General features: G+C 43.2%; 1 protein-coding gene across 1 annotated transcript in view; it reads left to right on the plus strand.

Moving 5' to 3' along the window:
- Positions 1-15,000, plus strand: part of zfpm2a (zinc finger protein, FOG family member 2a) — a 187,287-nt gene that overhangs the window by 122,329 nt on the left and 49,958 nt on the right. Inside the window, exon 5 of the mRNA XM_046302575.1 lies at positions 4,773-4,884. Within this exon, the coding sequence (XP_046158531.1) occupies positions 4,773-4,884 (112 nt within the window). The remainder of the gene's footprint in view (positions 1-4,772; positions 4,885-15,000) is intronic.

Raw genomic sequence — 15,000 nt, forward strand, 5'->3', positions numbered from 1 at the left:
TTTATTCGACAGAAAGACCCTGGCAAGTCATCCGTCCTTGAGGCTAAAGAAATATTAATACGGGAATGAGATAACGAGGGCTAGAGGAAAATCTCCTCTAATGAAATTTCCAGTTGACCACATGCAATTTGTTTCATCGTGGTGAACAACTAATTGCAATGGACGTTATCAAGGTGTGTGCTGTAGTATGCTGTAAACAGGTGCAAATCCTTTATCCCTATATACCTCCACCGCAGTAACATATCATATAGAACCCTGACATAACACATCTATAAGCTTTTCTGCCCTTCTTTTTTCATATAAAAGGCTAACTCCTTATATGGACATGACAAATCAAAACTATTAGTGGCATGTTGTTAAAATATGAACGCTTGGGCCAAGCGCTGTGTGTCGGAGTGAAAAACACAGAGAGATGAACTGAAGGAAAGGAACCTGCTGCTTCTTCTACTATTTACAGTGTTTTTCACTGAATAAAAAAATATATGTTTATACTGGACTTAAGGACTAGTTTCATTTAAGAAACGGAATAAATATTGTTGAAAAATAAAAAAATGAAATTTGTATTTTCGAAGTAAAATGCTATAAATAAATATTTGCATTTGTATTATGATTAAGAGCACATTTAGTCTTTCATACTGTAGTGTTTTTAATATCCATGGCTATTGGATATACAGTGGACTTTTTAAGCAAAACAACAAGTAGAATATACTGGAAAGATTCTCAGACTAAAACTGGGTTTGATTTCTCTACAGTCGGGGATCAGGACTGATACAGTACTACATTTGTGACCTTGGTAGAAAAAAAAACGAAGGGAAAAAGATGAGGAAAGAATCATTCCCACCAAGGATTGATATCGATTTCCCCTGGCCTGACCGTGAAGCGGGTTAAGAGTTGCCCAGTGGTGGTGAAATGGTCAGTGGTGATATCATTAGCTTGTTTACACAGGAAACCAGTGAGTTAGGAGGAAGCTGAGTGTCACAAGCCACTTTCTTCCTCACCTCCTTCAGCTGATCTGAGGATCATGGTATCAAGGAGGGATTAGTAGCGACTTGGGATTTGTGTGATTGGTTAATTTATTGCGGTGATGGCAGGTCTTTCATCTATGGCAACATTTAATCAGCCCAGCCACAGAGGCTATTACAGGTTAGCTCCTTTCTGGAGTCAGTCCGGCGCTGCCATCAACTCCATCACAATTCCCCTGAAAATTCCAAATTATCTGGAACAGGCTTTAGCTTCTCAGTAATAAAAATTAGAACAGATTCCTGATAGAAGCTTTTCCTCACACAGTGCCAATTATAAATAGCTAGGGCTCTGCCTTTGGAAGGAAGGAGGAAAAAATCCAACTATGAGAGATGTGCAATGGAACTTATCGCACAGCCCCTGCTCTTCGCTCTGATCCAAATCCGTGTGGCTGAAAATTTATATTAGATTTTATCACAGAGGCCTAAGTCTAGAAAAATCAATGAAGGTTATCTTTTATGTTGGCAGCAACTTGTGGAAATATTGATTTTCATTTTATAGCGACTTTGGAGCATCATTTTGTAATCACTTCCTCGCTGACTACACTGTTTTGGTAACTGTATCTTTTACACGTTGGTTGAACGGTAACAGGGCTCAGGAAAAAACCCTGGGAGAGTATTGAAACCACTGGAGTGAGGGAACAGGGTGGATAAACCACAACACACCATGAGGAGGAAGGGTGGATGGTTTTCAACACTTATCCATGACATTACTTTATAAAGTGACACATTTTGTCACATTTATTTTCCATCTAATTTACTGTAGCTACTTCAAATGTCCCTGTTTTACTTTATTGAAGAAAAAAAACATTTAGGGACCGAGTTAATTGTCATACATTTTCAAATTTAAACATGACCATTGTTTAATTCTGATTGAATGAATACATCCACCTATTTTAATTTCTGTGAAACACTCTCTTAATCACTGTCAATAAGATGCGGAGTCCTCTGATCCGTAGACACTGTAGAATATCTAGTCTTAATATGAATACTGAATGAAACCGTGTTGTATCTGGCTTTGTATTTTAAAGCCGGTGGTGTTGATGTCGTAATATCCAATAGGGGTCAGTATTATTTGCTGTTCTGAATACATTTATTCATGACGAAGTGGAACAGGACAGAGTCACTCTTGTACGTCACATTCCTTAGTTGTGATTGGTAGTTAGAGAAAGGGGTGTGTTTTTATTTTGTATACATCCCTCTTACTCCACTCTTTTTTTTGTCTGAAGCTTTGACGACAAATGTACTGTATTTACTGTATCGGAAGAGGGCGTTCATTTAAGGCTAAAATGCTCCTCCCCTTGGTGACATTGTGTGTTATACCCAGAATACAGCTTCTCTACATTCCTTTGTCTGAAATACTTCAGCGCCCCAACATAGTCATTATTTCGAGTAGTACATTTATATGAATGGCTCATTTAAATTTCAGCAAAATAAAAAATAAAGCTATATGATAAATTGACCATTATTTTGATAAATGTATTCAGTTAATTTATTAATTTACAATTGGTTATGTTTAGTTTTATGAATAAATTATGTTATGATGATTTTGACAATGAATCGTTATATTAAGAAATCACATTGAGAAAACATAAATGTCAAAAATGTAAATAATTCAAATTCAAATACAATAATAAAGGAAATGTAATCCAGTAAATATGTTTTCTTTCTTACAGTATTTCTAATGTTGAAAACTATACCCATATATTATTATTACTCTCTCCCTGGTGAGAGGCAGTGTAACATAGTGAATTCCCAGAAGGCCTTAGAGACTAGACAGACAGGAAGAGGGGAAGAAGAAGCCTCGCACAGCTAAATAAGAGAGATGGCCCCCAGTCTGGAGATCTGACAAAGGGTTAATCCGATTCTCATTTTAGATAGTCGTCGTAGCAACAATCAGATCCGTCTCCTTTGCTCCTTTTGACAGGGTTGTAAGATTTACAGGTTCGCCGAAGATATGCGACTTTATTGTCAGGCTAATTTGAGATGTGAAATAGAGGACGGCTTAAATGACGGAGGTCTCTCTCTGTTCCTCTGCCAGGGTGGGATAAGATACCTAAATATTAAGGAATGAAAAAATCAACAGACACAATGTGCTGTTCACTAGGTGTTTGATCCGTCTGACTGGCACAAGTCCACCATTGCTTCGAGCTGCTATGTAAGAACTAGAGTTGAGGTTTTCTTTTCATTTTATACATGTTGTTTCATTTGTGTGACAGACTGACTGAGATCAGAGCCCATATGCTGTCTACACTTTAGTTATTGAATGTAGCCGACAGTATTTCTGTTTTCTCAGAAAGAGAGAGAGCCCTCTAATCCTCAGTCACTACTAACAAAACATTTATGTGTGTGTGTGTGTGTGTGTGTGTGTGTGTGTGTGTGTGTGTGTGTGTGTGTGTGTGTGTGTGTGTGTGTGTGTGTGTGTGTGTGTGTGTGTGTGTGTGTGTGTGTGTGTGTGTGTGTGTGTGTGTGTGTGTGTGTGTGTGTGTGTGTGTGTGTGTGTGTGTGTGTGTGTGTGTGTGTGTGTGTGTGTATAAACACTCCTTCACCTGCATGCGTAATAAATCAATCTTTTGTGTGTATCTGTGCCAATTCAGACCTTTAACATGTGAAAGTGGCCATTGCATTTATCCTTGAAGGGTTGTTGCTGCCTTTCCAAAGAAATATCTGAAACACATAGTGACGACTTGTGCTCCTCTGTTGCATTAGGCAGATGGATGGTGTCTCATGGCAGCCTGTTTCAAATGGAAAAATAAATGAAGTGTCGAGAAGAGATGGCACCCCAGACCATTTTCTCTTAGCTAAACTATTTCTGTAACGCCCTAATGAAGGAGGGCCTGGGGGTTAAAAAGTAATGGCCTTGAAATACTGACATTTTGCCTGCTAGCAATAGGCTGCTGTAACGACTGCCCGAGAAAGATGCTTCTACCCTCTCCACGAGCACTGAAGATGTACTCTTGGCTTTCATTACCCTTTGTAAAAATAAAAAAAAGAAGCCATTTAAAAAATAAAATAGAATAGAAAATCATATGAAAATAAATAGAAAGCCCTTTCCAATCTGACCGAGCCCTCTCCATGTCTGGTTGTGAATACATTTAGCTGGGGCCACAGTATCTATCTCCCTGTTTTCCTTCCATACAAATAACTTAAAGCACCAACACTTGACCCGAGCCCAGAAGAAAAATGATGTTACACATTCAGAATAATTTGCCGGCGTATTATAAGACGTAGCCTCAATCGCCCTTTGAAATGGATACTGATTCTTTAAATTCTTCCCTGGCTGTTTCAGGAAATAGTGAGATCCCAGCGATAGCACAGCACAATGTGCCTAAAGTTCACTCCTGAACACTCGCCTCCTTCACTCTAAAAGTCATCGGCATTCTGGGCATCCGAGATCTTCTTAATCTGGGAGATCTGATACTGTATCATTGGGATCATAGGGACCAGGCGTTAGCAGCACTGTATGCCCCCACCACTCCAACCACTCTCCTACCTCAACTGCCCCCACCACCATGATCCTATTCCTCTGCCCCCCCCCCCCCTGCCTCCCCCCTCCCCCCTCCCCCAACCATCTCAATTCCCAAATCTTCTCATTGCGGGGGAGAAGAAGAGAACCTACTAGCTTATAAAATGACCCTGTTTATGTCTTGCAGAGACGAAGAGGAAGCATAACTTGGTGGCTATTATTAATTATTGTTTGTTTAATCACCAAAATAAGCAAATGATTAGTGTTTGTTATCTGTCCCTGTCCAGAAGATGAAGAGCTGTGTACCGGTGGTGCTCAGCGCGGGCCCCAGGTGGCTGCTGGATGTGACTTGGCAAGGAGCAGAAGACAACCAAAATAACTGTGTGGTGTACAGCAAAGGTAAGCTCAATCTCCAGACTGTTGTATACAGTCTGTTATCTCCCTAGCAACACCACGGCAGCCAAACACACGGTCTGACAGACAATTCCACCACTTAAGTTCTGCTGTATGTCTGTCTCGTTGTCTTTCACTCTAAATATATATCTTTTTTTACTTCCCTCTGAAGTAATTTAGTGTATCAACTCAAAAGTCTTGATTAGGAACGGGAAAACAACATACAAGATACAAAGTCAGAGGTTTTCGATTTCACGATGTAAATATATTCATTTGCTTTTTGTACACAGTCTGAGTGAAATCCTCTCTGTTCACAAATCACAATTCCCCAAAAGTATTATGTAGACGATAATCTGAAATTTGCTAATGGCATATCTCTCTTTTTATGTAATGTGGGGTTACTGTGTGTGACCGTAGAGGTTGTTAGTCTCGAATCACACTGAAATAAAAATGAGGGATTTAGTTGCTGTCTGATACAGCTAGAATGCCCTTATTAGGCAAGCTCAAAATGGCTGCCCATCCATAGTTCATGATTGGGCTTCAGGTTACTGATTGTAAAATGCTAATACGGCACACTGACAGTAGCGTCTTCAGACTTCAGTCTTTATGAAAGCACCGTGCTGCTGACTGGCTCCTACAGCCCATAATTGGGTCTTGACGGGTGTATCCAGAGACACACAGGCACATAAATAAGTAAATAAAGATGTTTGAATTCAAAAGGGATGCAAGAAGTGGTTTCTATTTATCCCGTTTTCTAAATGATTACCCTGTGACTAGACTCACGAAGGAGCTGAAATGGAGTTTCTTCCCCTCAAAGTGAATCAAAGCGGGAACTGGGATTTGCAGCCCGGATTTTCTTTCGGTCTCCCAATTCTCATCTACTAATCACTAGACTGCACTGGGGAGTTATCCTCTTAACCGGCTACTTAACTTTGTGCTCTTTATCACCAAATCATTAAAGTTTATGATAAGCTGTTAAAGGAGATTATGCACTTCTTTAAAAATCTCCTAATCTTTTTGCCAGGAGACTGAATATATGAAACAAAAAAGGGAGTAATAACAGGATTTGGTCTCGTTTTGTTAAGTCTGTCATTTCCCCTCGCCGTCTTCATAGTCATTATAGAAGACATCCCAGATGTAGTTGCAGTACTGCCATCATCTCACACAGACGGACGTTATGGATCTGTGATCACCTCTGTAGCATTGTCCTTCATATCCCCTTGTTCATAGCATCTAGTTGACCCTTATTCAATTAGAAAAGGAAGTGATGTGAAAGTCGGACCAAAAAGAGGAGTCCCCCAGTGAGAGCCGTTTGTGTTGTATTAGTATAGAGCTGCTAAACCTTTCTCCACAATCACACGCCTGCCAAGCCATAATAGACGACACAGAGGGATAAAATGCAGAAAAATAGAATTAATTTCAATTTGGAAATAATTGTATAATGTTTGTCACCTTACTGTGTGTAGTCATTTTGAGACAATAATTGCAGCTCTAAATCTGTAGGCCGAGACAGAATCAGCATCCCTCCAGTTTTTCTATTTCTATGACCCAGACAGACTCTGTCTAGTTATTCTATGTATGTGGCCCCAGATAGAATCTGTCTAGTTATTATGTGTATGTGGCCCCAGATAGAATCTGTCTAGTTATTGTATGTATGTGGCCCCAGATAGAATCTGTCTAGTTATTGTATGTATGTGGCCCCAGATAGAATCTGTCTAGTTATTGTATGTATGTGGCCCCAGATAGAATCTGTCTAGTTATTATGTGTATGTGGCCCCAGATAGAATCTGTCTAGTTATTGTATGTATGTGGCCCCAGATAGAATCTGTCTAGTTATTGTATGTATGTGGCCCCAGATAGAATCTGTCTAGTTATTGTATGTATGTGGCCCCAGATAGAATCTGTCTAGTTATTATGTGTATGTGGCCCCAGATAGAATCTGTCTAGTTATTGTATGTATGTGGCCCCAGATAGAATCTGTCTAGTTATTATGTGTATGTGGCCCCAGATAGAATCTGTCTAGTTATTATGTGTATGTGGCCCCAGATAGAATCTGTCTAGTTATTGTATGTATGTGGCCCCAGATAGAATCTGTCTAGTTATTGTATGTATGTGGCCCCAGATAGAATCTGTCTAGTTATTATGTGTATGTGGCCCCAGATAGAATCTGTCTAGTTATTGTATAGAATCTATTTAGTTATTGTATTGCTATGGCCCCAGAGAGAATATCTGTTGTCATTGTACAACATCTATTTACTTATTCTATTTCTATGGCCCCAGAGAGAATCATTCTAGTTATTGTATTTCTATGGCACCATGCAGACACCAGACAGTACAGAATGACTCAGTGATGACTCCCTCTCTGCATGAAGCAGACACACAGACACACAGAGCCATAGGGCCTCAGTGTTTACATCTCTCCCCAAGTGTTGCTGTTTGTCTGTTTGTCTATTTTGCGCTGAAAAGGCAGTTGACTTATGGTAATCAGTGGACATCTCAATATACTGCATGTTCATTGGTTCTCACTGAATATGGCTACTTGGCTCGTGTTCCAATCATCTTGGCTTTCTTGAGGAGTGCCTCAACTAGAGTTGGCACTGTGTTTCACCCTCCCATATCGTAGTTTATTGTTGATGATCTGAAAGTAAAATCTATTGTCAGTGTGCTATGGCTACCACTGAATGTTCACGATCTTCAACCATTGACATTCTATGGGACAGAGAAAAAGAGAGAATTGATTCCCAATGGACTGATGCAGTCCAACAGTGTGTAATGTATAATACATGCTAGTTCACCGTGAACAAGAACTATGTGAGTTTGGTGGAATCCCCATTGGGCTGCCCCGGGCATCCAGCAGAAAACACACTACCACGGTTACCACATATCTACTATTAGATATTTCATTCTGTCCTGTGTCCGTCCTGGTTCTACTGAATGTCCAATGATTTGCCACTCACTGTCTCGATCATTTTGTGTTGTTGATATTGACCAACGACACACTGGATAATGAGACATTTCTAAACCTACATTTCCACTGAGAGTTTACCCTATCAACTACGGCTATATACTGTAGGTTATTATGTCTATGTTTCATATGGCCATAGTTTGTGTTAAATATATATTACTTTAAAATGAAGAATGTCTACCAATTCCCCCTTGAAGACGTGATAATATAAAAAGTGGAATAAACATAATATCTGTTTTTACCAGGCTGTCTTCCTATCAGTAGCACCAGAAACAGTAAGCATACAGTGTTGTTTGTTTAACATTAGCCTCCCATGCAGACAGCCAGTATACTGTAGTGCCTCAGCACAGAGCACAGCAGTCAGCCATTACTAAAACTCTCAACTTGACTGCTGCACCAACTCATTATCGAGAAATCCACCTGGAACCTCCACAATGCACCGCGCCACACATGGACAGTTTCTCTGAACCACTGACGTTTTCTAGAAACAGGCAGCGAGTCTGTGGAGTAATTACACGTTACAGTAACGCAGAGGGAGGGAGGGAGGGAATTGGTGGAGAATTGGTGGAGAGATAGTGAGGGAGCGACAGGGACAGGGAAAGAGGGAGAGCAAGTCAGAGAGGGAGGATATCAGTGGAGAATTGGTGGAGAGATAGTGAGGGAGCGACAGGGACAGGGAAAGAGGGAGAGCAAGTCAGAGAGGGAGGATATCAGTGGAGAATTGGTGGAGAGATAGTGAGGGAGCGACAGGGACAGGGAAAGAGGGAGAGCAAGTCAGAGAGGGAGGATATCAGTGGAGAATTGGTGGAGAGATAGTGAGGGAGCGACAGGGACAGGGAAAGAGGGAGAGCAAGTCAGAGAGGGAGGATATCAGTGGAGAATTGGTACATTTGATTAACAATATGGAAGTGTTTTATTCATTTAGAAAGGAATGCGTATTATTTAATTGCCTCATTTTTGGGGTGTTTTCATTATTCCACTATTGAATCAAAAGAGTGTCGTAATTAAAACAAAAAGAAACAGAAAGAAGAAACGGGACAATATATAGAAATATAATTTCAGGGTCACTCCTATCCACAATGTCATGAAATACACTACCGCCATCATATAACACTGCTTTGAATTGATTGATTTATTTATTCTGATTTTTTGCCTTTTACAGAGAGAATAACTAAACATAATGTAGGCCTCCAAGACCGGACATTGAATCCACCAATCATTCTGCATGTTTTACAGTTCGCCAGATTTCTTGGTACCTACTGTCCACACATGACATGTATATCATCATTACCAGTATGACAGTAAAGTCAGTATGGCTGTATTCAGAGCTCTCCTATTGTGCTCGACCATTATCACCTGCTATCTGAGCCCTTAGAAACTCACCTGGGCTCTGTCTTGATATTATGTCCTATTATTCTAAGGTCACCTGAGTTTTTCTAACGTAAGCCTCTTAAGCGGACCACATTCAGATACAGCATGTCCAATATGTCTCTGGAGAAAGTCGGCCATTGTTGGAGCGTAAATTGACCAATGTACTAGAGCGTTTTGCATAAGCCCATACGGTGTAGAATTAGACTGTAACTCACTGCTGTCTTTCTGTTACTTCATGTTCACTAAGTCTTCGCCATCAGATCCCTTTTCTCACTCGTACGTTGTTCACACGCTCTTAGCCAGAGACCTCGGAGACCTCGGAGGTGAACTTGCGGGACATGGCTAGATCTTTTTAGATTCACTTCTCATCAACTGAAACCTTAACTGTCTTTCCACAGTACTTTTGAAATTGGATCTGATTTTCTTTACATTCTGTCCAAAACAAAAGAGGGAGAATTCAGAATAAGATATAGTGGTTGGTTTAGAAAGGGGGAAATATATCGTAAAAACTGTTTGGGACTTGGGGAGAGGAGAGAGAGGACTGTAACAGTTCAGATTGAATTGTTCATTTCAACCCTCCCCTTTAAAACGACTGAGGCAAATAGGAGGTGCTGAGGTTATTATCTGTTATCTGGGAACATGGGGAAATAGTGTGACTGAATAATAACTAAACAACTGACACAATGTCAAAATTTCATTATCAGTGTATTAAAACAAAATTGTACCCTAAAGGAGGCCCCACCACAGCTCAGAGCAGCAGAGTAATTATGTTTAATTAAAATACAACAGAGATCAACAGAATCGTTTTCATTAGGAAATTATTAATGATTCCGCGGCAACAATAATTGATTGCACTGAGCCAGGCGATAACTGCACGGTCAGGCTGGAGTGAGCGGAGTGCTCAGACTGTACCCTGGCTGTAGTGTAATATTAACTGACTGTGTCACTGTGGCAGGCAGGGGTAGAGTATTGTACTGTAAGACTGACCTGGAGGCTGGTGATGGTAGGGAGGGGGGTGCTAAGGACAGCAGACTTCATTATATAGAATGTGAGAAGAGTTAGCATCCTACACATCATGCGTAAGCACACAGACCGAAATGCACACGCACACACACACGCACACGCACACGCACACGCACAACACACACAACACACACACACACACACGTTTGTTCTTGCTTCATTCAGCAGAGACAGTGAAAGACATCAGCCCAGACTCTTCCTCCGAATGCCTTTTATGTGCATTGTTCCCTCACTGTTGGTGGAGGCAGACTGGCGGGCGGCTGGCCTCCCCCTGCAGCACCACACACACAGACACCAGACACCAGGCTCTGTCTGTCACAGCCCCCCACTCTCTGAACATCCACCACAAACAAACCACAATACACAGACGAGACAAGACATCACCCAAATTAGGATGTTTCCACAAACTCTCATAAACCTAATTGTGACACACAGAGAAGACAGAAGAAAACAACAAGTGAAAGTGATGGGCAGCACTGATGACAAACACAAGAGAGGAGAGGCACGCTGCATGTGTTTCATCCATCACTCTCCCCAGTCAGGCACTATGTTGTCGTTGCAGTAGGGGACAACACAGACAGACGGCCGCGCGTCCTTGTATCAATGCCACTGAGGGTGTCGTGTCACGCTAATGAGCGTGTAGCCTAGCTGGCCGCTCTCCCTCCCTCCGTAGCAGGAGGGTTTTGACTCACTCTGCCATTCACTCTGCATATTTAAATGCCTTGTAAAGCTTAAGTAGACCCACTTTTCCATGTCAGGGCAGCGTTCAATCCTGCTGTGCCCATTAATTATGATACCATTGTGCTCCGGTGTGGCTAATAAGAGTGATGTATTGCACCCTTGTGGCATTATAATCATGTCTAGTGAAGTACCTGGACTGTCTGAGCACTAGGCTTCTCTTTAGAGCACTTGGGTAAAAAGAGGCAGCTCTTCTAGCCTACTCTCCACTCCTGTCCAGGGTTGGTTAATGGGCTTGTTCTGGAGAGTGGGCTGTTGATTTAGCTTTAGCATAATTGTATAATCGATGATGAGAAATGCCTGTGTATCGATCTGGGGGAAGCAGATGGAGCTGTCTGTCTGTGAGCCCAGCAGGGATTTTAAAGCTCTCCCGGAAAGAGGTACCGGTCCTGAGGACAAGAGGAAACAGGGTGTGATTTTCAGACATAAAACAATTCCTTGGACATTAAAATAATTGTCTGCGAGGTTTTGATTAAGAGGATCACTGTTGCTTAGTTAAGGAGTCCATTCTATGCGTCTTTAAGAGCCTCAGCCCTGGCCTGCTTTTAGAACTGTTGTGTATGATTCACCTCTCCTTCCTGGCCGCTCGGCCTCGCCGCCCCCACCATGGCACAGCTGTCGTAAGTAGGTGTGAAAAGCATTGTCAATGTGCTTTAGGATAAAGCTCTGTGGTGGGATGCCATTGGTCACGATGAACCCCCACCCACCTTCAGCTGCAGCAGAGAGCGAGTGGAGGAGAGGGAGAGAGAGAGAGGCCTTCTCCGGGGTGCTTTTCATCTGCAGTAGGGGGTCAGAGAGAGAGATCAGTGGGGTGAATGAGTGTTTAGATACACACAAACACACACAAACACACACACACACACAGTTAGAGCGAGGAAGAATAGCGAACTGCATGGACACCCTGCACATGGCAGAAGATGGGAAGAAAATCACTGATGGGCACTAGAATGAAGATACAGTATCACCTCTATCACCCTGGTCACAATATAATTGCATTATAGGGTTCATTGCAAGGATTTCATTTGTCTCCTTCCACATTCCACATCTCTCTTCATAAATACAGTTTGGAAGAAAATATATCAGATTTTTTTCTGAAGAAATAAGCGGACACATTACAAAATAGTTTTGTGGGGTCGCTTCTGTGTTCGAGGGGGAGAACTTCCTGATAACCTTTATACATACCTCTGCAGCTAATCCATTTTATTGATTGCACATCCGGCTGTGCGAAAAAAAAACATATCCCTGTGGTATCAGTAGGGTATCACTTTTTCTCATTGCACACCGCGCAGGAGCACACAGAGCTTGCTCCTCCATTGCTGGCTTATCTATGGGGTTTATGATGCTCTGGTCATGGGGTCTCAGCCGTTCCACCCCTCTTAAACCCCAATGCCATATGGGTAAGGACAGGGGGACATACAGGTGTATGAGGTGGGTCACTCAGCTCTATGAAGAGAGGAGGCTGGTAGTTTTGTGGCAGAAGTACAGTATGTATGGTGATGCTGAGGCTCATGCTTGTACCCCTCCCCCATCTCCTCCACCCTCCCCTACATCCCCCACCGTTCCCCATCTACCCCACTCCGTCTTCCCATGCAACTCCTGAAGTGTCAGAGCTGAGTTGACCTCTGCCTGCCTAAAGGGAGGTCGCAGTGCTCCGTAGCGCTCTGTACCACTGGGTGACAGAGATGGGTCCCTTGGCCCCTCTGTGTGTGTGTGTGTGTTTGCGTGCGTGTGTGTGTGTGTGTAGCGAGCAGAGAGCAGACAGGCGTGCTGTAGGTACAGTAGTGTAGTGGAGAAGACGTGTGTGTCGACCGGGTCAGACAGGGCCATCCATTCTCTGAGCCCCTGGGAGAGGGAGGGAGGGAGAGAGAGAGAGAGGGAGAGAGACAAAGTGAGAGAGGGAGTGAGGGAGAGAGCAAGCGGGAGAAAGAAAGAAAGAAAGAAAGAAAGAAAGAAAGAAAGAAAGAAAGAGAGGAGAGAAAGAGGGAGAGAGAGAACATGGGAGAGCGAAAGAGAAGGAGAAAGCGAGAGAGAGAGAGAGAGAGAGAGAGAGAGAGAGAGAGAGAGAGAGAGAGAGAGAGAGAGAGAGAGAGAGAGAGAGAGAGAGAGAGAGAGAGAGAGCGTTGATACACTGCTTCTCTTACTCTATCAGACACTGGGTTGTGTTCCTCCATGCAGTGCAGTCAGTGGAACACATCTGTCATCTGTCCCTGTACCACTTCAGCTACTACAGTACCACCGGGGTTTGGAACACTTCTATTCAACCAACTCTGTAATGTGAACTGTAGATGTTGTCAAATGTGGTGAGTGTGATTCTGAACTCTCTTAGTGGACTTTACACAGGGAGTTATGAATATCAACATTTTTAGGGCAATGACTGACATGTTTTGCTGCCGTTGGTGCAGCAGTATCCACAATGTAGAACGCATTTAGTATTGTACATGTAGTTTGTAGGATTTACTATAGACAAACTGGAAGCCATAAGGAGAGTGGTTGCAGACCACAATGGTTTGCTGTAGTAGGGGCAGTCACAGAGGTTTTTCAACAACATCACCCGGCCCATGGCAGCTACAGTGGACCTCCCATTCCTATCATTCCTAACACCCTGCTCTCCCTCCTGGTTCTGGTCGATGTCCTGGCCTTCCCTGCTAAGCTAAGCCTTCTCCATGGGTACTGCATATTGTTGAATAGTGGGCTGGTAATGCTGTGATCCAATGCCATTTGGAGTCACTCTCTTGTGTCCCCCAGCTCTCAGGGAGAAGGAATCCTCAACCCCAGCCTCATAGTCTACCCTTTAATCTCCCAGCCTCCTCTCTGTTGTCGGGTACGGCGCCTGGTGCTCCCCGCTCTATCCCACAACCCCCTTCCTCCTCACATCCACCTCCACCATTTTAATCCCTTTGACCCAAACCCTCAGTGTTTCCCTGTATCAACAGCTCCTGAAGATTACATCCTTCCACCTCCTGTACTGTAGTGTGTGCTAGCTACAGTAGCTAGCCTAGCGCTACTGTATTACACCCAAGCCCAGCAGTACAAGTTTTCCACTAGCTACCATATGACAGCTAGTGCCTACAGGCAGTCTGCGGTTAAGTCTCTAATTAACCCACTCCAGAGTAGTATGTTATGCCACATTGCCACACTGGTCATTGCAATATAGTCACTCCGCCTATACAGTCTACCCACAGTCTGGCCACAGTCTATACAGTCTAGCCACAGTCTATACAGTCTACCCACAGTCTGGCCACAGTCTATACAGTCTGGCTGCAGTCTATACAGTCTAGCCACAGTCTATACAGTCTACCCACAGTCTGGCCACAGTCTATACAGTCTAGCCACAGTCTATACAGTCTAGCCACAGTCTATACAGTCTAGCCACAGTCTGGCCACAGTCTATACAGTCTAGCCACAGTCTATACAGTCTACCCACAGTCTGGCCACAGTCTATACAGTCTGGCCGCAGTCTATACAGTCTATCCACAGTCTATACAGTCTATCCACAGTCTGGTCGCAGTCTATACAGTCTGGCCGCAGTCTATACAGTCTATCCACAGTCTATACAGTCTATCCACAGTCTATACAGTCTACCCACAGTCTGGCCGCAGTCTATACAGTCTGGCCGCAGTCTATACAGTCTATCCACAGTCTATACAGTCTAGCCACAGTCTGGCCGCAGTCTATACAGTCTGGCCGCAGTCTATACAGTCTATCCACAGTCTATACAGTCTACCCACAGTCTGGCCGCAGTCTATACAGTCTGGCCGCAGTCTATACAGTCTAGCCACAGTCTGGCCGCAGTCTATACAGTCTAGCCACAGTCTGGCCGCAGTCTATACAGTCTGGCAGCAGTCTATACAGTCTACCCACAGTCTATACAGTCTAGCCACAGTCTGGCCGCAGTCTATACAGTCTAGCCACAGTCTACCCACAGTCTGGCCGCAGTCTATACAGTCTAGCCACAGTCTATACAGTCTATCCACAGTCTATACAGTCTACCCACAGTCTGGCCGCAGTCTATACAGTCTAGCCAC

This window comes from Oncorhynchus gorbuscha, linkage group LG15, assembly GCF_021184085.1.
Source record: "Oncorhynchus gorbuscha isolate QuinsamMale2020 ecotype Even-year linkage group LG15, OgorEven_v1.0, whole genome shotgun sequence".
Lineage (NCBI taxonomy): Eukaryota > Metazoa > Chordata > Actinopteri > Salmoniformes > Salmonidae > Oncorhynchus > Oncorhynchus gorbuscha.